The sequence below is a fragment of the Tremella mesenterica genome (assembly GCF_000271645.1).
Source record: "Tremella mesenterica DSM 1558 unplaced genomic scaffold TREMEscaffold_10, whole genome shotgun sequence".
Classification (NCBI taxonomy): domain Eukaryota; kingdom Fungi; phylum Basidiomycota; class Tremellomycetes; order Tremellales; family Tremellaceae; genus Tremella; species Tremella mesenterica.
In genome coordinates, this window is record NW_006711234.1 from 699,281 (window position 1) to 724,534 (window position 25,254).

The 25,254-nt window shown below is 43.9% G+C and overlaps 8 protein-coding genes across 8 annotated transcripts; 4 read left to right on the top strand and 4 right to left on the bottom strand.

Moving 5' to 3' along the window:
- Window positions 1-17: 17 nt before the first annotated feature.
- On the top strand, window positions 18-2,294 carry TREMEDRAFT_33247 (uncharacterized protein; the record flags this gene model as incomplete). Its single annotated transcript, XM_007006283.1, has 7 exons — window positions 18-114; window positions 414-562; window positions 722-845; window positions 893-1,357; window positions 1,631-1,932; window positions 2,038-2,085; window positions 2,169-2,294. 7 exons carry the CDS (start codon window positions 18-20, stop codon window positions 2,292-2,294), a joined length of 1,311 nt encoding a protein of 436 aa, XP_007006345.1.
- A 285-nt stretch (window positions 2,295-2,579) lies between these two features.
- On the bottom strand, window positions 2,580-6,282 carry TREMEDRAFT_74472 (uncharacterized protein; the record flags this gene model as incomplete). The annotated part of the gene is made up of 4 exons (XM_007006568.1): window positions 2,580-4,281; window positions 4,484-5,298; window positions 5,461-5,531; window positions 5,672-6,282. The coding sequence occupies 4 exons, from the start codon at window positions 6,280-6,282 to the stop codon at window positions 2,797-2,799; spliced, it is 2,982 nt and encodes a 993-aa protein (XP_007006630.1). The 3' UTR covers window positions 2,580-2,796.
- Window positions 6,283-7,259: 977 nt separating this feature from the next.
- On the top strand, window positions 7,260-9,386 carry TREMEDRAFT_57501 (uncharacterized protein). Its single transcript, XM_007006379.1, has 5 exons — window positions 7,260-7,772; window positions 8,064-8,231; window positions 8,496-8,586; window positions 8,662-8,743; window positions 8,944-9,386. Exons 1-5 carry the CDS (start codon window positions 7,643-7,645, stop codon window positions 9,097-9,099), a joined length of 627 nt encoding a protein of 208 aa, XP_007006441.1. The 5' UTR covers window positions 7,260-7,642; the 3' UTR covers window positions 9,100-9,386.
- A 1,115-nt stretch (window positions 9,387-10,501) lies between these two features.
- Window positions 10,502-12,236, bottom strand: TREMEDRAFT_33495 (uncharacterized protein; the record flags this gene model as incomplete). Its single annotated transcript, XM_007006324.1, has 6 exons — window positions 10,502-10,653; window positions 10,948-11,016; window positions 11,176-11,320; window positions 11,631-11,729; window positions 11,802-11,957; window positions 12,120-12,236. Coding segments are annotated over 6 exons (738 nt in total), but the record flags the coding sequence as incomplete, so codon positions are not given.
- Window positions 12,237-12,688: 452 nt separating this feature from the next.
- On the top strand, window positions 12,689-14,943 carry TREMEDRAFT_64254 (uncharacterized protein; the record flags this gene model as incomplete). Its single annotated transcript, XM_007006487.1, has 8 exons — window positions 12,689-12,794; window positions 12,850-12,916; window positions 12,991-13,143; window positions 13,195-13,411; window positions 13,541-13,683; window positions 13,971-14,147; window positions 14,291-14,361; window positions 14,663-14,943. 8 exons carry the CDS (start codon window positions 12,689-12,691, stop codon window positions 14,941-14,943), a joined length of 1,215 nt encoding a protein of 404 aa, XP_007006549.1.
- A 50-nt stretch (window positions 14,944-14,993) lies between these two features.
- On the bottom strand, window positions 14,994-17,682 carry TREMEDRAFT_74474 (uncharacterized protein). The gene is made up of 6 exons (XM_007006569.1): window positions 17,128-17,682; window positions 16,634-16,752; window positions 16,132-16,331; window positions 15,804-15,913; window positions 15,415-15,524; window positions 14,994-15,259 (listed from the first exon to the last, which is right to left on the bottom strand). The coding sequence occupies exons 1-6, from the start codon at window positions 17,265-17,267 to the stop codon at window positions 15,180-15,182; spliced, it is 759 nt and encodes a 252-aa protein (XP_007006631.1). The 5' UTR covers window positions 17,268-17,682; the 3' UTR covers window positions 14,994-15,179.
- Window positions 17,683-18,331: 649 nt separating this feature from the next.
- Window positions 18,332-22,363, bottom strand: TREMEDRAFT_74475 (uncharacterized protein; the record flags this gene model as incomplete). Its single annotated transcript, XM_007006570.1, has 9 exons — window positions 18,332-18,553; window positions 18,805-19,739; window positions 19,978-20,180; window positions 20,434-20,666; window positions 20,834-21,040; window positions 21,236-21,312; window positions 21,357-21,431; window positions 21,698-21,869; window positions 22,290-22,363. 9 exons carry the CDS (start codon window positions 22,361-22,363, stop codon window positions 18,421-18,423), a joined length of 2,109 nt encoding a protein of 702 aa, XP_007006632.1. The 3' UTR covers window positions 18,332-18,420.
- Window positions 22,364-23,915: 1,552 nt separating this feature from the next.
- Window positions 23,916-25,154, top strand: TREMEDRAFT_64257 (uncharacterized protein; the record flags this gene model as incomplete). Its single annotated transcript, XM_007006488.1, has 1 exon — window positions 23,916-25,154. The coding sequence occupies one exon, from the start codon at window positions 23,916-23,918 to the stop codon at window positions 25,152-25,154; it is 1,239 nt and encodes a 412-aa protein (XP_007006550.1).
- Between the last annotated feature and the right edge of the window lie 100 nt (window positions 25,155-25,254).

Below are 25,254 nucleotides of genomic sequence, written 5' to 3' on the forward strand. Positions count from 1 at the left end.
TTATCGCTTGATGCCTTATGATACCCTTTTCGACTCTGCTCCTCAGGAGCTATTATCAAGCTATAGGATGGAATCAAGATAATACTTATTCCAATTTGACTCGGTCTTCAGCCGGTGGGTCATTTGTCAAGATCCTCCTCCCTTCAATTTGATACTCTCATTCATTCATTCCGTCCTCACTCCCTCACATGGAGTCTACCTTTGTCTCTTCCGTTTTCCATCATACCACATCATACATTCGTTTCTGTTAGGGTGTCTTGTGTGACGTTAGAATCCACACACCTGCGTTCATACACGAAAGCTAACACCGAGGGGTCAACCATGGGTGAAGATGGAAGGTTGGAATGTCAAGCTGACATGTAAGCTCTATTGTACGTGATTGTATAAACTCGAAAGGACGTTAGGACTGATAGACAAAAGAGATTTTCAGATCCCTCAAAGTTTGGTACTTCAACTTGCCAACAACCCTACGCCTATCTTTTTCACTAGTTATTCTCTCGATGCTCTTCCTCAATTGAATGGGGCGATATCGTATATCACAACTTCTGAGGCTATACAAGGTGTGAGTGAACCATTATGTCATCATCTATTCTCTCTATCTTACTACCACATATAAGACCTCCCTCTTAACCCGAAGTCTTCTCCCCTGTGGAAAAAAACTTTGTCTCATCGAGATGAACATATCGAAATCTGTCAAGTTGTGTAATGGTATTGATCACAGATCGGTCCGTCAAAAAGTGTACCCTTCCGCGATGTTGTCGAGCGTTTTCGAATTTATCCCCCTCCGAAAAAACCATTACCAAAAGATGAAATTTGGTTAGGTGGTCGTCGTATCGAAGGAAGAGGTAAAACTCTTTTCTATCTCAACATCTCTTCAAACTGATAATATCAGATTATCTACTATATTCACGTCTTCATCTTCCAACTCTACATTTATCAGGTCTAGCAGTCACACGTCTAACTCCTACTCTTCAAGCTCATTTAGCTTTTTTATCTCAACCTCAACCTCGAACCACTCGACCAACATCACCTAACAATCCTTATTCTCATTCTCAATCTCGTCAACCTAGCGAAGTTTCCAATCCTGTTCCTGCTCCTCCTGGAAACGTTCTATTGAGCTTACAACATGATACAGGTAGATATAGTGGGGAATACACATATTCGGCTCAAGATGGAATGTTCGGATTAAGAGGTTTATATAATTTCGGTTGGAAAGGTGATGGTGAAGATGAAGAGGAAAGATCTAAGGAAAAGGATAAAAGGATAGATGAAGAAGAAATGATGGAAGGTGGTTTGAGAGGAAGGTTTTCAGCTGGTGGAGAAGTTTATTTTTCTGCAAAACAAAGAAGTTTCGGTAGTGAGTCTTATTTATCACCTGTTTCTGACTCTTGATATGGAAATGAGAAATCTTTCAAATCCCTGATTACAATAAACTTCGAAATCTTTTTTCGATATCACGATGGTTATTCAAGCTCGATTTTTGCTGGATAGTTCTTCGTCCCCACTTGATTTCGTATCCCATTGTATATGAATCACCGCTTGATTCCTGTCTCCCTCCCCCTGATCCATCTCTTCCATCTGGTCTCAAACCATCAATCCTTCCAAATAAAAAGCAGGACTGATCAAATAGTATCTACCGGTGTAAGATTCACTACCATTCCACCTATTTTACCAATCCCATTACATTCTCCTCCACCTAGTCCACCAACGACTTTAACACTACTTTACAACCCATTGATAGGATTCATATCATCCGCTTATTCCGCACAAATATCACCTACCGTAGCAGTATCTTCTCGATTTGGAGTCAACGTTTATTCTTATGAAAGTGATTTATCAATAGGTGGTGAATGGTGGATTGGGAGAAGAAGGGGAAAAAAACATTTATCCGAATTAACAAATCAACTTGAACCACCATTGGTTCAAGATAATGTCAACCTTCGTCCGAATGATGAGAATGAGAAGTTTGATGGTCATATCAAAGATATTTCTCAGAACCGGGTTGGTAATACGATACATGAGAAAAATAAGATGGAGACGGAAGATAGAGATGGAGTTTTAAGAGCTAGGATATCAGGTACAGGAGTGAGTTTTCTTTTCTTTTTCTTCTTTTTTTTCTCCTTAATGTGAAAAAGATTGTGAATGAGTTGTAAAAGTTGACAATTCAGTCTTTGGCTGTATTGTATGAAGCTCGAATAAAGAATTGTTTGGTTTCAATCGGAGCTGTGAGCGATTTTACTAGTAGACAAAGACCGATAAGGTCTTTAGGTTTGGAAGTTCAATATTATTCGTAGGGAATATGAATGTCATCATCTCTTTTCCGTTCTATTTCTCAATCGTGTATATCACAGGTCTGGTCATCGTCTTGCCCCAGACAAGACTTCATCAGTGTAACTCAAACTCACTCATTAGCACACAATGCATTGTACCGGTATCCTCCATACCCAAATGATATCGATTTTCCAAGACCTCTGTCACTTTCATTCTTCCCAAAACTCCTGATATTCTCATTGGATGATCATCTCGTCTTCTCTTCTTATATCAAAACCGACCTGTCGAATTACTCGACCTCATACACCATCTGTACTTTCCGCCCTGGGACGCCCGCCCTCTCCAACATTCAGGTCTCAGAAGTGCTTACTGACCCATCCTCCACCTCACTCCACCTACGTGTCACCCGCTAATTCACCAACTTGTCATGGATCATGGAGGACTTATCAATCATCTCACGTTTTGCCGCTAAACCATCTCCCTCTATCTCATTCACCCAGTCATGTCCTAAACCCGTTCTACATCTCACCGTCTCTGCCACCAATCTGACAAAACTCTTTGATACACTCTCTCACACATTCCACATTCACAATCAGATTTCGGAGGCGGGATATCTTTCCTTACTTCTTCCATCAAATCCGCTAATATTTGTGCTGTCCTCAGGTCCAATTCGGCGGAAGGATGAGGTACATGAGGTACGATTCCTATATCATCACCATTGTCCTCCTCATCTTCCCAAAGATCAGAATAGTCTAATAGGGAAATAACGGAATCTGTATTTTGTGTTTGACCCATAGTGTTATCGTTCATTGTGATATCTTGGTTGGTCATGTTCTGAACTGCACTGTTGGCGATGGGAATGAAAGTGGAAGGGGTTTCATCCTTTGTTGAGCCGGACGAATCTTGATCAAACTTTGAATAGTTTACCTGGGACGAATCCTTCCCCTCCTCCATTGCATCAACGGATGCACAGACCATGGATTGGTCATGTGATGTGATGGGCGGATCTTGGGATCCTGCAGTACTGAGCGGTTCCGTTTGGTTCTCCAGAAATACCTTCTTATTGGGATGTTCCAACTCTGGATCTTCAGACAACTTTCTCTTCCTTGACATTTCCATCTCTGGTGAAATAGGCGTGAGTGGTCTTTCCTCATTATCTCTTTTCTCTACACACTCCACTCGAGGATCGCGGGGAAAGACTAATTGGTCTATGAACCTCGAAGTGTACGGCGGTGAGGTCGATCCTGGTGGTGTAGGAAGCCAATCTTTCGTTCCTGTATCCAAAGGTGATAATGTGCGATTCCTCTGTGACTTTTCACTTTGATTCTCCGCTTTCGAGATAATGTTTGACCTCTGAGGAGTCTCTATCAATGACCGACTTGACATATTGTTATCGATCTTTCCCGGCGTTTGTTGATCAGAAACATGCTCATGGGATTGGGGTTCGACATTTTCAATACCGGGCGTATGTATGTCGGTGTACTGAGAAAGGTCGGAGAGGATTGAAGGTTCTGGTGGAGTGTCGAGTTGAAGGAATTTTGAACTTGTGGGAACAGAGAAATTTGTATCTCGATAAGATACCCATGCTTCCGTTTCTGATAATCTGTCCAATGCTTCTTTTGCCAAACAAGTATCTCTGACCCTCCCATCTAATTGAAGAGACCTTAACAAAGGTCGACGAAGTGTTTCTCTCAATTTTGTCTCCCACCTCTTCTCCAGAGCGTTTACCAAACTCGCAGGTGGTAAAAAAGGGTCAGTCGCAATAGTGGATTTGTTACCTGGAACAAGTGAAAAAAGTCCGGCCCGTTGAGCATAAGCGAGTTCGACGGTGGTATCGCCTCCTTCACCAAGCGGATGTTGTACTCCCTCCACGATGCTTTGTAGGCAAGTAGCATCATTAGAGGGACGCAAGAGCTCGGTGATTTCTGCAGTGGGAGAAAGCCAGAAACCAAAGTTGAATCGATCGTTGATGAAATCGGAAAGGGAGGCTTCGCAAAGGAGATTGGAGTACTGAATGTCAACCTTGTTCCCTACTCAGCTCCTGGTCAGTATTACCGTATCGGAAGGCCTAGGGAAAAAGGACAGAGACACACGGAGATAGTTGAGGGTAGTGAGATGGGAGAGGTAGAATTGAGCAGAGCGAATGTTCAGATGACCGAAAGACTAAATCCATTTATGAAACAAGAGTCAGAGGGAAAAACGGTGAACCCACCTTCCTACTGAAACTCGGTACGGATAGAAATTCAGACTTCACCATCGGAGGCGTCTGACCAATCCCCGAGGAATATTCGAACACTCGGTACACCATTTCTCTCTCCCTTTGATCATCCTGGGCATTCGTTTCGATCCCCCACAGCTCTGCTAACAAGTCCTGCCGCTTTTTGACCTCTTCCTTGGTCTCTCTTTGCTTGTTCGCCTGATACCGCCGCCATAGATACACTTCGTGTTGTTGCAAAAGTCTCACAGTCCCTTCCAATTCCGTCCATCGAGTCTGGTCCATCAACCATCGATCCAGGACCACCCGCTTGGCCACCGCTTTGGCCGTACCCATCGCGTATTGGATATAAACTGTCGCGGCGGGATGTTGGTAGTAATCAATGGTGGTTCCCCTTAGGGGCCCCGTCCTTGCGATTGTGGAAAGTTCTTGATGGATGTGTAATCCGACAGATGTGAATCTACATCTCCAACAGATGAGTCCTTCAGGTAAAGAACAGATGGAATCGGTGGCAGACATGTCTCGATGATGAGGACGGAGGAACATATCCCTGTTATCTGAATGAGAGGGAAGGAAGCAGTGCATACATATGGACTGTTGATGTTTGCCACAAAGAGAGATATCCTTGAAAAAAGGGTGATAGAAGGATGATTTGGGAGATGTCGTGCTTGGTGTAGAGGTTGGGTAGAGAATCCGACAAGCCAGACATGTGTTCATGGTGGATCGAGCGCGAAGGAATGGGGATACATGAGCGTAGTGTCGAGTGGGGTTCATGAGTCTTGTATACCGATGCCAGAAGGGATGGTAATCGACTAAACGGGTCAGCACTTTGATACTTTGCGATGACAGGTCGAGTTCGAATCAGAAGGATTGGTAAAGAGGAGGACACCAACCAGCTGTCTGCCAACGATGGTTGACTGATCTCCACGAGATCATCTGTGTCCTTCCCTGCGAGGCAAGGACGACATTTTGACTTTCTTTAGATCGACAAGTGTATGAGAGTGTGGAGTTAACATTTTGCTCTAAAGCAAAGTCGAATATCCGACTACGGTATCAGCTGCCTTCCTCGATGCAAATCGCCCTCCACTTGATAAAGTACCCACTATTTGACGCGACCTCATGGCGAAGATGATAATTCAGTGACGTGTAGGTGTGACGGGGGAAGATTCGATCAGAAAGACTTACTGAATCACTTGGAAAGGTAACATTCCCCAAACTCTTCCTTCGCTTCTTTTCCCCTTCCATGGATTGGAAGGTCCCAAGAGACCCCTCTCACCTTTAAACATCTCACCCATTGGTGTACCTGGAGTTCCCGGAGTGCTCAGAGTATCAGAGGCGAAAAAGCAATTCCGCAGAGATGATGGCGCACTGGGAGCTGTGTTGGATTGTAGAGCGAGTGGACGAGGGATATTACGTCGTCTATCTCTGGGTTGTGTCTGACGAAAGGCTACTTCTTCTGCTTTAGGTGGACTAGTAGGTTTGTCGCGCACTTTAGGTAGACCTTCCCGAGTCAAATCTTGTAATGAGGTATGAGAGGCGAATATTTGCGATCGCGGGTTTGGAGCAGGGATAGAAGACCCGATATTAGGCATCTGTATGGAGAGCAGTCGATTGTTTGGACTAGGAGGGATGATAGACTGTTGGGCAGATGAAAGTATGGAGTTTTGTACTGGAGAGTGAACTGTGACCTGCAAGATTGGATCATCGATCCGTGACGTGAGAAGAGTATTGAACGCTACGCCGGATGAGGTATCAAGCAGGTCAAAATTATCACATTTCCCAAATCGTTCGGCCATGACGAGAAGTCTATATCTTTGACAAGCTTGACGAGAGACGGAAGATACGATCGGTGGAAGAGGACCGACGACCGGGGTGTGATGTCTGTAACTTGGAATCTATCGTACCCCTAGCTGAGCGGTGATAACCAAAGGAGGATGAGCAAGGTACTGGGGCTACTTGATGGATAATTACTGGCTGGGATTCCGACAAAGTGAAGAGGTGAAACGGTGGCGTGTGGTTAAGGATCGTCGCTAGTGTCTCTAGTTTCTAGTCTCTTGTTTCTTAGTTGTTTGGGATTCAGGATGGAGGGAAAACAAAGTGTCACAGCGTGTTTGAAACGCTTCAAGGGGGGAGAGAGATGGTAAGGAGGCTAGAGAAAGGGTAAAGAAAAGAAAAAGGAATGAGAAGAATCAAATAGGGGAAGACATCTGAAACGTCAAAGGTCAAACTAAGGGGTAGACCCTACGCTGGGGCTCCGATGACGTTACGTCATGTGGGCGCCTACTAACAAAGTAGAAGCTCAGATTGGAGTAGGCGCGTGTACTGCTTAGCGGTCAACGCCGGCTGTCAGGGCTGAGCACACACGGGACCACCCGACGTGTCGCCGTGTTTCAGGACGATCCCTTCTTTGTTTACAAGTTTCTCCCCTTTCAACTCTCCTCATGTCCGATCATCATGACATGTCCCATATTAAGGTCAGAACGTGTTCCTCTGCCAGAAAGCAACAAACAATCAGATGACATGCCTCACCAGACATCTCTTTTCCTTGATTTTGAAGAGATCTGAGCATTCGTCATGCCAAGTTTACCCCTGTGTGTCCATGCGGCGCTTGGCTCTCCCCCGCCCGGTGGCCCGTGAGCCGTGAGTCGTTGTACCGTCATCCCAAAGGGGGAAAAGGATCCTTTGAGTATTGTTTGACGAGACTATTACCCCTTTCGCTCGGACCCTTGCCTCTTTCCCCTCCTCTCCCTCCTCCTCCTCCCCCTCGTCGTTCTATCAAACTCGACTACCATCTTTCTCAATCTCCTCAATCTCATCTTGGTATCCCACTCCCTTCCTTCTCGACACTACCATTTTAAGATCCAACGCTCGACGCTCGACATTGACTTTTCAACACCGACGACGCTCGAAGCTCATACAAGTCAACCCGACAATTACACTCTTTTCATCTTGACCACCCACGAAACTCGCAGGTCGTCAATCCCAATCCCTTTGTCTCTTTCAACCCGTGCGATTTGACAATCTCTTACGACACTACGACTCATTCGATCGATTCATCAGGTCTACAACAGTTTGCAACTACTTGTTCACTTTGTCTAGACGACCCAGAAAGCATTTCAGAAATAAACAAATAAACAAATAAAATATATATCGACAATGTTGAAATTTGGTATAACCATCGCCGCTTTGGCTCTTTCGCTCCGTCCCGTGTTGGCAGGTATATACTGTACGGGACCTGTAGCTAGTACCAAGGCAGTAGGTGGACAAACTTTGAATGTTTCTTGGGGTGAGCTGCGTTTTTAATCTACGACATACGACACAAACATCGTCATATCTTTTCACCAGGGAAATGCGTCACCTGACTGTTCTCTCATGTCCTTATGATCCGCTCCCAGTCACAGTCCTCGGATGTGACATACTTCTGACTCTTTATCTTCATCAGTATTCCACCCTTCATCATGTCCTCATTTGGTATCATCCAACCCCATAGACTATGATAAGATTCTCACTCGCCTTCATTTATATGTTGTATGATCATCTACATAACCCCTTCTCTCGTGAGTATGCTGACGATCAGCCGACGATGGTACTGCCCCCTTCCTCAAGGACATCGGAGCAACTGCCATCGATATCTACACCGGTTCGGTAAACCAACAAGTCTGGTTACAGCAACTTGCTGCTTCGGTGGATGTTAGCAGGACGGCGAGCATAACGACCACTATTGATCCCAAAATTGGACCGGATGGTGAGTCTCATTTAGATACCTACCAATATCCATCAGTCCTATCCTTCCCACATTTCCACCTTATTTCATTATCATCGTGACTCCCTTCAGGTGATTTATCGCCACTCCCAGTATACCAAATGCCTCCCAGTCCTCGTGATCATGTCGGTCCAAAGGTCGATGTTTTGGAGGCAGGGATGTTTGAAAGACGTGAAACCCATGAATGGATAAGATGAAAGATGCGCAATGAAATACGCAGTTGAAAGATCTTGACTGACCTGACAGGCGCGGTATACTTTGTCCGATTCACTTCGCTCAATCTGGCTGATACTTCGAATCCGAAATACAAGTATGAAGCCTTTTCTGCTCAATTTGAGTGAGTCTTGTCCTAGCCGCCAATCACCAAAACAGTATAGGGTCGTGCAAGAAAAAGGGATCATGCTGATGATAGAATCACCAACATGCAGGGTACTTTCAATTCCACAGTCCTTGCTGAGATTTCTGCCGGAGCTGCTTCTGGTCTTCCGTCAGCTGTGAGTTTGGATCCTTTTTTCTTCCTTCTTTTTTCTTTCTCTCTTCTTCCTTCATCTGACTCAATCTACTTGGCAAATATATTTCTTCCTCTCTCACTTCGTTTAGCGCCACTCCCTTAGAGGTCTCCTTATCCACCCGATCAATCATACGAAGGCACTACCGTATGACCAGTATAACTACATAAAATGCTAATGAACAGACGGCAAGCTTATCGAAATCTTCCTCATCTAGCTCTAAATCATCAGCACCATCATCTTCCAAATCATCTACGACCACCAGTGGATCTATCACTAACGCTTTACCTCTTTCTCCATTGGTATTATTACTTCTTCCCCTTCTCGCCATTTTGTTCTGAACTTCCTCGGAGAAAAACGATACCGTCTTTTTCTGTGAAGTCATCATGTGAGAGGTATGAGGAATGATTTTATCAGAATGTCTCTTGGAAGAAATACGAGGAACGATCAACGAAGGACAATAAAAGGGTATTTTTTGTTCCATCAAGTGGGAAATACGATCATGTTGAGGGGGTTTCTTTTCTTTTTTTTGAAGATGGAAGTGTAGTTTGGGGAGATGGTAAGGTTGGATGATGAAGACCTAGAAGGTCTGGTGGAAAGATGAATGACGATGTTGTTTTTTTTGTTCATGTTTTCTGCTTGCTCCAGTACATTATGCCGACGCACTCTTATCTGAAGGATCTTATTTCACTGATCGGGAATCTGAAACATGTTTTTTCTTCATCTACTGATCACACCCTCATATAACATCTGATAACGTTGATGATCTTGAACTTTCGTTGTGTTTTCGTCGTGAGCAGTGTTGTTTAAGGGGAATCAATAGGATCGTGAGCTGTGTCAACTGGATGTGAAAATGGACAAGGGAAGTCCCTCTCTCCAACTCCAACAACCTCATTGACTCATCTATGATCTATGATCTACGAGCTTAAGAGCCGGCAAATAGATGAGAAGGAGGTATCACATGATTTACATACATATACATATAGTAGTATCAATTCAAAAACCTCAAAGAAGCAAAGACAACATTTAAGATAGTACCGATAACTAAACCCATCTGACATTAGTTATCTGCAAAACTGATACTTTGTATATGATCAAATATGTCAACAGACCAAATATGGGGTATGAACAGTGAGATGAAGAGGAACATGTCAAGTCATGATTGTTGTGTGATACAAAAGTCGGATTCGTGTGGTTTCAGATACGACATGTGTCAATGGTGTATTGAGGAATTTAGGTGTATAGTAAGATGATTTGGCGGGCGGATAATGAAGGATAGACAAAGGGAAAGAGAAACAAGGGTGAAAAACGTAGAGAAAAACGGGGGGGGGGGGAAGATATTTTGATAATGAGGAAGAAATGAAATAAATCACTCACTTGAGTTCGAACATCAAAAACACCTGCATTCAATTGATTTGAACCTACAGCAGGATTCTCAGCTACACGACTACTGATCAATCTTAATTCTTCTTCGTTATTTGACGGATTGAGATTCCTATCTATGTTGGATCTTCCTCTTGATGAAGTTGTTCTTTCCGTGGACGAAGTAGAATTGAAGTTTTGTAAATTTCTTCTTGATTCTTCTTCTCTAAGAGAAGATGATCTGATAGATGTTTCTTCTCTTTCTTCAGAGGATACGATTGGATCTGGATTTGTTGGATTGTCCGTGGAATGGAGATGATCTCTTCTTTCGGAGATCGAGGTTTGAGCGGTCGGATTGGATGAAGGGTTTTCGGTGAGGAGAAAAAGTGAATTTGTTGAAGTTGGTATTTCCGCTTCGGCATCGAAAAAATTAGGAAGGGGTGGTTCTTGAAAAAAGAATATGACAAAGAGTGGTAAGAGGAAACCTATTATTAGACCATTGAAAGTGGATGTAAAAGTTCCTTCTGTTGTTGCTATTTTGTCAATTCTTATATTCCCCTACACCGTTTAATCACCTGAGTTCCTGATCACTGAGAGATTTCGATGAGGTGGGTTTGTGTGCTAAAGACGTGGCTGTGAAGAACGGTGACGACGATTGACGGCGGGAAAGAGAGTTACCCGCGTGTTAAGTTTAAGAAACTTGAGAGGATGGGAGGAGCTACAGGGAGAGGATGGAGTTATCACTTGGTAAATGATGGGACAAGTGGAACATGCGATGAAGATGAAAGTGATGAAGAGCAAGCACAAGAGGATTTTGGAAGACTCACTCAAAGCAGTCTCCGCCGTTAAATCCCCTTCTATCCATTGTTCTTCCAAAGCCCTAGCATGTTCGTCATCTATCCATTAGCACAAAAATTACAGGGGGAATCTAAAGTCGTGATCGACCCTGTCTTCATCTCACTTGTGCCGAGTCTGAGACACCTTAGTGCAATGGGGAATACAACTTGGATCGATCTTATTGAGCACCGGAAGAAAGTAAATGGGAAATGACCCACTGGCTCCATCGCCGTCTAAACCCTCAGGGACTTCTTCCCCTCTACCAGCGTAGAATTGTCGACGCATATTGGCCACATCCTCAGGCGAGAGACCGGCGTCGAGAAGGACGTCAAAACCTCTTCTTGTTGGTTGAGCAGGGGTGGGCTGTTTATCAATGATTCGTCTATCACATTTCTGATCTGGTCGATCTCGGGCTCTTGTTATGTTCTGCTACTATGATACGAGCCGTGTCTATGGGACAGTCGCTCAACAGGTTGAATGACTTTGACGACATGGGAGGCAGAAGTGTGGAATAGGATACAGAAGTGACCGAGAGATGATTGGATGAGGATACGACAACGAACAGGAATGAGTGAAGAGTCATAAGGATTGCAAGACAGGGCAAACAAGGGGAGTCATCATGCTCAGAAGATCACAAGGAGGAGGAATGTAGAAGGGGAGAGATGAAGTCGACAGCATTGGAGAAACTCACTTCTGTTTCTCTAACACCACTTTTCACCTCCTCCATCTTAGGTCCAACATTACAATGTAACCATACTTTCCCATCTTCTTCCTTCCCTTTCACTCGATTTTCCACAATAGGTGGTGATTCATCCCCTAATGCCTGTCCCACTTCTTTCAAAACATTATCGAGGTCGGCTCCTACACCATTCGACTGTCGTTTAACTCTTTCTTCCAATGATCTTAACCAGGGTAAGAGTAAAATACCGTCGGTGAGTAGACGACCTGCGTGAATGAGTCGGAGAGATAGTGGTGCGAGAGCAGGACGAAGATGACGAATCTGGACGTTAGCTTTTCGTTCCTGCAACCCGCGACTTGTGGGGTACTTGTACAAGAACTGACTTGGCGACAAGGTCATAGCCTGATTACTTCTGGCGGCTCTATACGACCTTGTTTAGATGGGGAAGGGGAGGATGGGGTGAAGAGTTGACAAACTTCTCACCTGATCTTTGACACTTGCAACAGTCTCCCCTTCCTCAACCCACAATTCAAGATTTCCCCCTCCTTCTTCGTTTGAGAAGATAATAGTCACACATCTTCCTCGTACTTCCTCTTCCATCCTCCTGAGACTCTCGTCATCTTCATTCTCGACATTCACTCCGCTTCCCCTTGACCCTTCTGGGTCCAAATCGAGTTCAGGACTGATCGCACGTTGCTTGCCTTTGGCCTTGCTGGAGAGCGCGGGAGGAGCGAGATATCTTCTAGCTTGTAATCTTCGAGAGGCCGATGACATGGATGTGACTGGTAGAGCAAGTAGAGGACTTTCATCTTCATTTGAAGAAGCGTTCATCTTGATGCCATGATACAGAACGATTAGAAAGGACTCCAGTAGAGTTGAGTTCAGATGTACAGATGGGTCGTTCGGATCCGAGAGTACGAAGGTATGTAAAGAAGAGTGGAAGAGTGGAGGAAGAGAAGTGAAAGTGAAACATCCTTGCGTCATTCATCTCTTGTCTCGACTTTCCTTCCATCCTTATTTATACAACTTTTTTACCCAGTCATGGTCTGGGTATGACTAAATCTCTTTACCATCCCTTCTTTCGTCTTCTCCAGAATCATTCATATATACACAAGCGACGTAAATTCCACGATTATATCAGAGGTCCTGCCGATCACGGTCAGTCTTCTTCACCTTGTCCCCCACTTTACCCGGGCGTGAGTTGACTTTTCAGGAACATATAAAATCCCTCTCAGTTCTTCTAAAATCGTTGGTGTTTACTCTTCCAGAGGATCAAGACTGTGAGTTCCCCCTCTGTGCTCCTCGTCTTCTCGATAGATCATTCCATAGAGTCGGATCACGACTGATATTAAAGAGATCAAGAAGACGCTTCTGCCGTTCACGCCCTTCAATTGGACCCAAAGGAGATCTCGAGAACGTTAGAACGAAGCAAGATCAAATGGGATCCTCTATCATCCGGTACGGAATTCTTAGCTGGTCAAGTAGCATTCTTTGGGATATATGATGGGTAAGTATATCTCATCTGATGAATATTGGGTATATGAGGGCTAATGGGAAGACATGGTGGAAAAGATGTAGCAGGGTTTCTTCGTGATCATCTTCATGAACTCATAGAATCTGTGGAACCTTCTTTCGCTGAAGAGCTGATTTCATGGACAAAAGAACGACATGGGGGTTATTATCGACGTTGGAGAGGGGGTAATCTGTCTAGATTGGTAAGGGAGAAAGATCAAGGGTTGATGTTGGATGAACGTTTGACTCTGGCTTTTTTACAGGTAAGTACGTTTATTCCACCTTTTCTCAAAAGGCTCTCATATGGGTATCCTCACGAGTTATCCAAGCGTCAATTTGTGATGCATTTTCAAATACGGCTGTGACATTTTGCGAAGACAGCTGACTTACAGGCCGATCGCGATATTCTAGAAAGGGTGAACAATGCTGAGAGATGTGGATCGACTGGTACAGTCGCTCTGCTTCATTCGTTGGATTCACCAGGTCAACCATATTGGTCTTCAAAAAGACTTAATATGATTATTGGGCATTGCGGGTGAGTATTTCACATATTCCTGACTTTGTCCTTTATACGTGTACATAGTGTCCTTGGACCAGATGATATTTGATCCTTATTCTTCTCTCCTCATAATGACCACTTATCATCTGTGCCTTATCTCTCTCTTCGTATACTACGTTTCGTAGCACATCTTCTACATCGTGCTCCTCTCTGCTTCGCTCGTCAGCTTATATGTCAATATCGCTTCATGTATCGACATCAGCACTAGGAAGTCTAACTCTGTGACGGAACTTCTCATACTCCTTTCGAATGCTAATGTTCAGCGACACAAAAGCATTACTATGTCATCGTCCTACTGGTCAAGTACACACTTTAACAGAACGTCATCATGCCGAAGCTCGCGTTGAAGCAGCTCGATTAAGACGTATGGGAGCTGATAGGTTGGTTGCTGATTCTTTCGGAGAAACGAGATGGATGGGGGCTATTGAGAATACGCGGGGGTGAGTTCGAGTCCTACTCCCCTTGTCATATTTTGATATGATCATACCATTTTCTCCTCTGCGTCTCTCTCCGTCTTCGGATTTGTCGAACGATGAACAAGAGGGAGAAATCGTGGAAATGGAAAGTCAGACTGATCGGATAGGTTCGGAGATGGGAAATGGAAATCATCAGGAGTAACAGCCGAACCTGAAATTATTACTCGTGTCATTGATGGTTAGTCACTCTTTACTTTTTCCCCTTGCATTCAATGTCATTCACTTGAAACTTTTCTTCATTTCCTGTCCATCCTTATCACCCACTCGTCTATACTTGCCCTCAACTTGATCTTCCCTCGACTCAACAGACTCAACTCATCAGTACCAACCCCCATCCTAACTCTTCGACATCCCTGCGTTTGCTCTGAATTACCTCGGTATCTCGTATCATCAAATTCCGTGTCATTCACACAATCATCCAGGAAACCCCGCCCATATACACTTATAGTCCTAATAAGGATGTATGACCTAACTCGCAGGCTCAGACTACTCATATCTCATCTTAGTGACCGACGGTCTCACTTCTCTCATGTCAGATCAAGAATTAATCGACCTAGCTCGAAACGCTTCAGATCCAACAAGAGCAGCGAAAACAATTGTACATTTCGCAGAAGATTTAGGTGCTAATGATAATTGTACTTGTATAGTCGTCCCTTTAGCTGGATGGGGAAAGGTAGGTGGGATGGATATGACTGAAGAGAGAAGAGAATATAGGAGACGACAAGTTGGTATGATGAATAGTCGTATGCAAAGGATGTAAGGCCAAGTTAGGGTTTATAAATTGTATCTTAATGAACGAAAAAAACAAAACAAAAAAGGACATTCGACGCATGCATAGCATCAAAAAATAAATACGAAACAAAGAAGAAAAGTCATGATACTCGTTAAAGATGGTTCGAAAGAGTGGGTATGTAGTTTGTACAATTCCCTTTTCCGAGGAAAGTCCTGAGAAAAGAAAAATGCGGGAATGGTGACAAAGTCAAGATATCAAGAGAGTTACCTTCGGAAAGTACAGCATGCTACGACATAAGGAATGACTGATAATGTCATTAAGACGAATGCTACCCATGTGAGGTCTGACATTAGTGAACAGTTATGACTAGATCATGTCGGGGAGTGCTGGAGATTTCTCTGCAGTGTTGAATCCAGGAATCCAGGGATCAGGGGAAAGGGGAGCGAAAGTGGACATTTCAAGATGAATTGGGAAGTGTGGAAAAGAGAAACAACTCACATAAACTCGCTCCTCCCGTAGTGTAGATACCTAACAAAGTACCACCTTTGACTTTGACAATTTTCAGCCAAGCGTCTTTGGCGATTAAAGAAGTCCACATGGCCGCACCGCTGTAAGTCAGTGAAATTCATTTGACATGCGCTTAGAGAACTATCTCATCACTAGGCTTAAGGAGCGTTACGAAATAGTAAGGATTCGAGAGAAGGCAGGTGAGCTGGTAGGTCTGGTAGACTGTTATGACAAACGAGGGAGTGATCAGATGTGAGATTCGAAGCTGAATTGTCTGATCAAAGACATGACGCGGATGTTGTTTTTCGTGAGGGGTAGATGAACGAGATTGCTCAACTCTGGAAGGACAGGGAGACGAATCAGAAAGAAAAGAAACTCACATCATCAATAACAAAGCGGAGAATCCTGCCGAAGCAGCAGCTATGAGGAAACAAATCCTAGCTTTGAGAACGCCGAAGATTATTGAGATGACTGCGAATACTGAACCGACCTGAATGTCAGAAGTAATCCATATAAGCGCTTTGAACCTTGGCTTCTTTTATCATCCCTGGTGAGGTTTCACGCATTATCACTCAAACTGACCGCGTTCCAGAGAAAAGGGGGCTGCAATAAATGATGGAGGGTGAAGTAGTATGGCCAGAACAAGGGAGTTCGAGGGAGATGATACGTTCTGGGAAGGTGAAGGAGGGGGAGGAAAGAAAAACTGACGAAGATTAACAAACTACCTCCTCTGCTTAACCCATGATTAAACCCATTATCTTTGAATGTAGAACTAGGAATGATATCATTAGTCTGAGTTTTGAATTTCGTTGGTGTGTCGGCTAGTATTTGACTGAGTGGTTCCATGGGATAACCGAATATTGTACCGTTACAAATTCCAGAACCATCTTTTTGATATCCACATGCGTCTGAGGGTTAGTTGATCGTTGTTTCTGAATCCCTCTTGATATCTATCTTTCCCTCATAGTATCTGTTAGCGACGTCTCGTCGATTCGGAAACGGTGCGGGAGGTTTGAAGACGGTGTGGGAGAAAGACGAGGAGAAGACTGTCAGAGAGGAGGGACAATGATTTCAAACACAGTATCGAGCAGTAAGAAAATCAGTGGGATACAGAATCATTGTGACTATGAGAGGTATATATTGAGAATTAAGAATGGGCGAAAGAACAATATAGGATGGATATATATAGACAGTGGAGATGACGACTCACTGTACAAACCATACCGATAATATTGTCTCAATCCTTTCCCAGTTCCCAGAGCGTCATTCTTCGTATCATATAATCCTCCTGCTGAATCACCCGTACCACCTTGATAAGCGTTTCCGTAGCTGATATCAGTTCTCCTTTCCAGGCATAGCAAAATTGTGTAGTTCTCCGACTCTCCTAGCAGTGAACCAAGGGTAAAAGGCAGGTCTAACTGGGGGGGTTTCGAGTCTGCAAGAGATGAAAGAGATAGATGACTCTGTTGTCTTTACGCAGGGTAACCTTTATCAATTTTACTTGATGAGGAAAAGGAAAGTAGAGGAGAAGTGAAGTAAGGTGGAGATTTTTACATGAAGAATGACTGAAATCCTGAAAGCGCACAGACGCAGGGGTGTCAACTGGAGAAAGAGAGGTCAACGTTTTGAGTAAAACTAATACGGAAATACGTGAAAAGTTGTAGGGTGGAGGGAAACGAAGATAGGGGGGAAGAAGAAACTCACGCAGCAACGTTAATCTGTGCCATATAAATCCCACTTGTAACCGCCCCACTTGATACTTGACCAATATGAGCGAAAACAAGTAAGATAATAGCCATAGCGCTTAAAGCCGTAGCTCCATAAAGACAATATTCACCTCTCATTTTTTTTTGATTCTTGATAATTCCAACTTTGGTTGATATGTCAAGTTTGGTATGGTAGAGAGTGTGAAGATGTTATCGAGTTGAGAGTGTGAAGATGTTATTCACTCGAAAGTGAGTGGGGGATTCTAGATCCGGAAAAAGTGTATGAAATCGGGTTCCGAGGTGTTGCTCCAACTTTACGGGTATGGAACACGAATTGACTTAGACCAGTTGGAGAGATGTTCGAGGATTGTTAGAAGGATAAGGAAGATATTAAGAATATATATAGAGAGGGCGAAGATGATATGTATGAATGAGAGGTTTTTTGTCGAAAGGGCGTTGAGATCAAAAAAAGTGGGTGAGGGGAAGGGGGAGGATCTTGGCAATTGACGGATCGCGGATTTATCAGAGTCCAGCCACTGATCCACAAACTATCACTTTAAATCTGGGAGTAGCTCAATAAGGATGGATCTTCGATGTAGATTGTAATGAAAGAGATAAAGAAGGATTAATTAGTGTAGTAGTAAAAGAAAACTAAGATGCATAGTATCAAGCTGTCTGTACGGACACCGCGTCAAATCAAATCTTTGACACCACCCCTACAAAACAGGGGAAACAAAGTGGGGAGGATCATGTCGAGGTCCAAAAAACAAAAGCCAATTGAAATCATTTCTCCGAAGGGTTTCCCTTCTCCTCCCTTTACCCCTTTGCTCCCTTTGCCCTTGGTACGAGCTGCCGGCTGAAGGTGGGAACGTGGGGTCACAGGGTAACTAGGTCCAGCAGGATCGGAGAGGGTCAAAAAAAATTCCGGTTCCGACCCGTTTGTACCAGATGTGACGGCATGAGACGCGATCATGGATCTTGGTTGGTTCATGGTTTATGGATGGAGCTTAGAGTACTCTAGAGTAGTATTCGTATTCTACATGGAATCGGGATTAGGGGACTGCTCAGTGTATCAGTGTGCTCTGTCCAGACTAGGAGATGATATCTTTGAGCTCTCTCCAGAGATCCAGTGAGGGGTCAACAAAAAGGGGTTCAAGAGGTCAATGTGCGGACCAAATCTCAACTGAAGACTCTAATGACTGGATACACAAAAATCCATGCATTCTATCCTAATGATACGTCTCCCTTATTCATCATGAACCAATGCAAAAAAAAGAAGATTCCTAGACCCTCATCCTCTTCTCTCTCCCTCCCTATCTACCTGATTAGACTTATCATTACTACCTCTTCTTCGTGGATCTGTAGTTGGAGAACCGTTACCTTGTCCATCCGCTTTAGAAAAGAAAAAATCGGAAACGGATCCACTGGTTTTATCAGTCTCTCTCTCTCTTTCTATGTTTCTCATCTGACACTTGTGACAATCATGTTTCAAATCTGACACATCTGACACTTGACAACATCACATATTGATGTTGAGAAGAAAACATGAACGATTTCTCCCATAACGGTAATCTGAGCATGGAGTGAGAGTATTTACTATCTGACAGTGATGGGAGGAGGAGGGAGGAATGAGGAATCGAGTACCACAATAAAGGAAAAGAAGAAAATAACTCACGAAAACGTTCTTTGAATTTTATTCTTACCATTCTCACTTTCACCATCCCCAACATTATCTTCTTCTCTACTTAATTCAAAACTACTTCCAACTCTCGGTGTACCTACTCCACTTTCTCCACCATTATAAACACTAGCTCTTTTTGCTTTTTTAGCATGATGTCTTCTTGCCGTGACGCTGTTACTGAATAATGGTAATAAATATCTTTCATCCAAAGTTGTGAACCATTGTCCATCTTTGAAAACCATTCCTGGTTTTTGTCCTCTTTCTTCTCCTCCTACACCACCACCACCACCTGAATATTCCCCATAGGGATGTTGTGAATTTCCAGCGTTTTGGATAGGTGGTAATGGTTCATCATTTTCAGATTCAGAAGTATTACTTGAAAAACCAGAACGTGATGCGTTTCTTGAAGAATCATAAGATCTACCAGATATTTTACGTCCTGGATATCTTTTTGAAGGTGATACTTGAAGATAAGGTGAATCACCAGGTTGAGATTGTAAATCTATATCATCTTCATTTTCGTAACCTCTTCCATTTTGTGAGATGTATCGTCTTGATCCTGGTCCCATTTGTAATGCTAAATTACCAGCGTGAGAAGTCCAACCTTCTTCTTCATCTGTGGAAGCATCTTCATCTTCTACTCCTACGCGTATACCTAAAACTTCGAGCATACGAGCGGTGGTACCTCCAAAGACGATGACGGTCAAGACGACGACGACTAGGATGGTGGTCCGGAGAGCATCGGCGTTATCGCCTTCTATACCGGCAGCTAGAGCCACTCCGACGGCTCCTCGGAGACCTGCCCAGAAAAGCATCATTTGGTAAGAATGGGGAAGTTCTTCGTTACGTTGACCTCGGGTGTGGTAGATCCAGTTGATGAGCTCGGAGAGGGGGAAGACGGCAGCGTAGCGAGAAGCCATGACGGCGATCTGGGATTAGCGACCACATCCTATTTGATTTATCAGATCGTCTACTGGTCTTTCACAATACTGAATACAGGTAGAACCTTTCACCGGACACCGACAGAAAGCCACGGCAGCGAGCCGTCTACCACACGAAGTCGATATAATTTGGAAAAAGTACACTCCGCTGTGTCGCAGCGAGGCCGAAGTGGGCAAATAGATGGACGACATGGAAACGATGAGCAGACAAGGAACACAAACTCACCGCTGACACAAGAATAAACAAAGGCTTGAACACCTGCACGTCCTGCGTGAACAAGTTCAAACCGAGATAGATGAAAATGAAATTCTCCGATAATTGGGCCAAGACCGCGAACATGTACTTTGTCGTCCGTTGGGTCCTCTTTGACATGGTATGATAGGCATAGTGTTTCAAGGTGATTCCGCAGAATAAGAGGGATACGATGCCTGGTGGTCAGTCAACACACAGCCATAATAGATTAGACAATCATATAGAAATTTCCTTCTACATTGTGTCAAGATGAACCCATTGACGAGCCAGAGGGTTGGACAATGGGGCCTTTTCCATCTGTTCTTTCACGCACCTCAGAATACATGGCCACTGTGCGAAGGGGTGCAAAAAATGACAGCCAGGAAAGAGGGGGTGGGCATGTCTCAGTGGCCATTGGGAGACAAAACAGAAACATGAATATCAACTCACCACTCATCGCAATCCCATTAGAGAAAAAGTAACTGGTGTAAGCTACCAAAGCCACTAGGCAAGATTCAATATGAGGATAAGTCGCAAGATGACTATGTTTGAGACCGAGAGAACAGACTAGACCGAAAGCTACGCCGAGAGCCATAGAGACGAGGAAAGAGAAAAGGAAAATGCCAACGCCGTGGAAGAGAGATGAAAGGTAAATGTCTTCGCCATGAAATTGAGAGAGGGTTCTGTAAGATCAGCTCTGAGTCCGTCCGTGAAGCCCAAGTCGGTTCTTTGTGACCGTGAGAGCAGGACATGTATTTATAGGAAGGGCTAGATTATAGTCGAGCTATGGGGAGCTTAATGGCTAAATGGGGTGGGGGAGGAGCTTTTTGCGAGAAGGTATGCCACTCACTCGTACATGACGATACTGACAGCATCATTCAATATACTCTCTCCGAAAATCACGCTATACAGCTTGGGGTCCACTTTGTAAGTATTGAAGATAGCCAGGATCGTGACGGGATCAGTGGCGGAGAGGGTGGATCCGAAAATGAGACATTCAAGGAGAGTGAATTTCAGACCTTCTAAGCCAAGGAAGGACCAAATGTATACTAGAACACTGAACATTAGCTTGACGGAAATAATCACTGCAAGCTACATGTGAAAACGGTATATGAAGTGGGTTCAAAAATAGTCGAGACATGCAAGATACATACCCCCTATGTAAACTGTGAAGAGATTGAAAATATACAGAAAGTGATGGTGAGAATGAAAGTCACGGAGGAGGAAGTGGATGCGAGGAGATAAAACTCACCCAATACCAACGGCCGAAATGAAAGTCCCGAGAAAAGCGAATGTCAAAATCACTCCGAAATTGCGGAAAAAGTTTTCCTTTCTGTCAGTTCATCATCGTTGTCAGGGTGGACAGAACGTACTTGTTTTAATTCGTAGCCCGAGTTGAGGATGATAGGTGGTAAAAGAAGATTGAAGAAAAGGGTGTGTTTGAAAGACTATCATTCAGCTGTGTTACTTCTCTCGGTCCGGTGCGCAGCTGTCCCTAGCCCCGAGACAGAGGCGGTAAGTCAAGTGAGGAAATGTCTTTCGTGATAAACGACGAGTTGATGTCAGAGGAGAAGCCAATTTAGTCCTGTTCTGAAAACCCCGCGATGTAGAGAAGAAAGGCGAGTGAGACGAAGAGCGCGGCAGGAGAGAGAGGGGGTAAAAAGGTCTACTATTGAAGAGGATAGGATTGGAGAAGAAAAGAAAAGAAACTCACCAGCATCTCCCTTATCAAATGTCCTGGACTGAGTCGTATGATCAAACCCACTACCATCCCAGCGAATATAGATACAACCGTTTCATGTACCGCTCTAATCCGTTTGATTTGAAGGTAATAAGAAGTTACAAGAGCTCCTATGAGGAGTACGCAAAGGATACAAAGACCCCATCTGAGTGTTAGTGATTATATTCTCTCTTTCTCCCATTCTACCTCCTTGCTTTCCTGCCTGTTCACACCACCTGGATACGCCATGCACTTGTCCCAATAAGAAATTTAATGGGTGTTATTTCCAACTCGATAGTGATGGAAAGAAAGAAGGGGCTAAATTTCAAGAAAAGTCATGGTGTTCGTCCGCTGTCAATAGACCGATTGGTCCAGTCAAATATCCAAACGTCTACGACTTCGCATTCACCAGGGCAGATGTTAGATGGCAGACAGCAGGGAAAAGGTGCCGATACAATGGATAAGATAGAGTCAGAGATTCGTAATTTGAAGACCTCGTGATCACGATGAGTAGGTCATGAGGGTTTGTTGTGAAGATGAGGGGGTTTAGGGAGAAAGGGAGAAAGATAAAGTTAAAGAGACTGACGATGCGTAAAATTCTTCATCAGCAGGTGAAGCGGTTTCCCCAGTAGGAGGAACGACAGGTATTGGTGTAGACATTTCTTTGTTTTCTTTCTATATCTCCTTCTCTTCCCTGACTACTTTCTCTCTCCTTATCTTCTCTCCTTTTCTAATTTTCCGTCGTCGCCCTAACTTCCCACAGAAGGTTGAAGATCAAATTGTATCTGTATCCGTATCCGTAATTTCTTTCTTTCTTGTCCAATTTGATCTTTGGGCACTATCACTTCGGTTAAGAGATTTGCGTAGACACGGTTTATCGTTTGTATCCTCTTCCACCTCTAAGTGATAGTCTCCAAATTTGAGTGGATACGAAGATTCGAACGAGATTCGTTTCTGATAGAATTGGAGGAAAGTATATTCCTCCTTCTCTGAGTAGTGGACCTACTTTATGAGAAGTCCAGTGGATTAGACTAAATTCAAGAAGGATATCTGATCTTCCTGACAACGAAAATCTTGACAAATCGATTTACGCAGTAGGGTGGGATTTATCGGAAGGATAATATTGATATTCACCCTATATCTCCTAGGAAGTGAAGTATGTTCTATTATCGTATCGTATTGATATTCTGTATTCTGTATTCTATATTCCAGAACCGGAAGAGAGGTAGCGAGTGATAATTGTGAAAAGTGGTTGGAATGAAAAGAATGATGATGTTGAACAAGAAGAAGGGCGTTGAGAACCGAAGTAAATTTCAGGTGGAAGGATTGTAAGAGTGCGAAAGCTTTATTGTTCGTTTCACTTTCTGACACTTGTGAGCCAATCCACGATCGATGGAATTAAGAGATCTTCCTTGGTCTGAAAACACGGAGAGAATGATATGTCTGGTTAGATATTGATGTTGAGGTAAGAATATGTATACAGAATCTGGAGAAGGGAAGAATCGAGAGTAGTGATGGTGAGTTTAACGTGGAGGTTTGGTGGCAGTGTGTACGGTGTCCGGGAAGTCCCAGGCAGGCCGCGCGGCCTCAAAATTTTTATCACCACTTTTACTCTCTTCATGTATTTCTCCTCTCTCACTTGACTCACCTCAAATACTCTTCAGCATAATCACGGAACAGACATCATCACGGAACGAGAGACCATTCTTCAACGCAGAAGATCAATGTAAACGCAGACATCATCGTAAACACAAAAATCATCGTAAACGCAAACATCATCGTAAACGCAAACATCATTGTAAACGCAAACATCATTGTAAACGCAAACATCCTCATACAACACAGACATCAACACAGGACAGACATCGTCACGGAACTTGGAGATCATAGAACGGAACGTGGAGATCATAGAACGGAAGAAGGAGATTATAGAAAGCAGAATTTGACACGGACTTGGACGGGACAGATACTGTCACGGAAGGATTTCAGAAGTGGGATATTGGTACGTACAGTGCACTCCTGCTCACTCTTCTTTGTCTCTCTCTTTCCTCTTCTGCTTCAAGCTGACCAACAGAGCTTCACGCTTTACCCTTTTCACTGTCCATCTCCTATCCATCTCCTATCCATCTCCTGTCACTTCCTTCCTTTATCCCCGACAGAGTGTGTGTTTATGAGTCCTTGACGCTCCTCTGTCACATTTCCACCTCGTACAATGTCCCATTCAAAAGCCGATCATCCACCCCCTGATACCACCCCTTCCGAGAGCAACGTCAACCCTTCCAAAAAGAAAAAGAGTCGTCATAGCAAAAATCGAGAGACGTACCATCAGAAGCTAGAACGGCGTTTCATGGAAAGTTTGGATGAATCTTCTATCTTGGAACCCAGCATTCCTTCCGATCTTATTCACTTCTTTACTCTGCCACACTTCAAAGACCCAAATCTGCGTCTTCATGGTCGTTCTCAGCAGAACATCGACCTTGTCCTCCATCGATTGGCATGCCTCAACCTTGGCCCTCCACGACAACTCAACCAGCCCGTCCCACAAGGTATTCCAAACTCTATGAAAGTCAATGGACTACCATACCACATTCTGCGTCTTCCTCACTTAATTCCAACTTACAAGCGAGACAAAATGCTTCAAGCTTTTCACACTTTCAATGACTTAAAGCCGTTTAAGCATGTGTCAAGCTCACAAAGGCGAGAAGGAGTGGAAGGGCTCCACCCTTACCATCTGGGGATTGTTCGCAGACAGGGAAACTCGATTGGAGTCACAAAAGATACAAATCAGACAACACGAGAAAAGATCAACCAGCCCACCCCTCTTCAGAACAAACGACGTCAAGCTGCACTTACTCTCCTTCGCCTTCTTGAACAATATATCTGTGACCCTTACAAACGCCAATACTCCTATGTAGACAAAGACACAGTTGACTACTCTTATTTCATCAACCATCAAGGTCGTGATGCAACTGCTGTTGAGGGTACTATACCGGAGGGGGAAGAAACCAGAAAGATTGGTAAAAGCAAGAAAGGGAATGAAAGTGGGACAAGATTTGGGGGAATGGCAATGGCAGTAGCCATAGGTTATGGTGAAGCTCGAATTCCTCACCTTGATCAAAATGACGTTGATACAATTCCCACCTTTTTCACACAACTTTCAGGTGATCCTGGCTTTACACATTTTCCCCAATTACATGTTGAGGCAGCTTTGAATTCTGGGGATGTTCTCATTGCTCCTACATCTAATCTCATTCATCACGCTGTGGGGGAGGGACCAGCAAGGCAAGGGAGAATAACAGCCATATTTTATACTTGTCGTCATGTTGAAAGCTTACTGGGGAAGGAGGAGGATGGAAAGATTGTGAGTGGTCCTCTAGAAGGGATGGATTCAGAGAACTTGATGGTTTTTGACGAAGGTGAGGTAGAGGAGATACAGGTAGATGAACCATGAATATTCAATGCATACTTTCTTTACTCAATCTTTATGTCTTGATCCCATTGATTGTGACATCATTATGACGTGACTGATATCAGGACAAGCTTCTATCTCA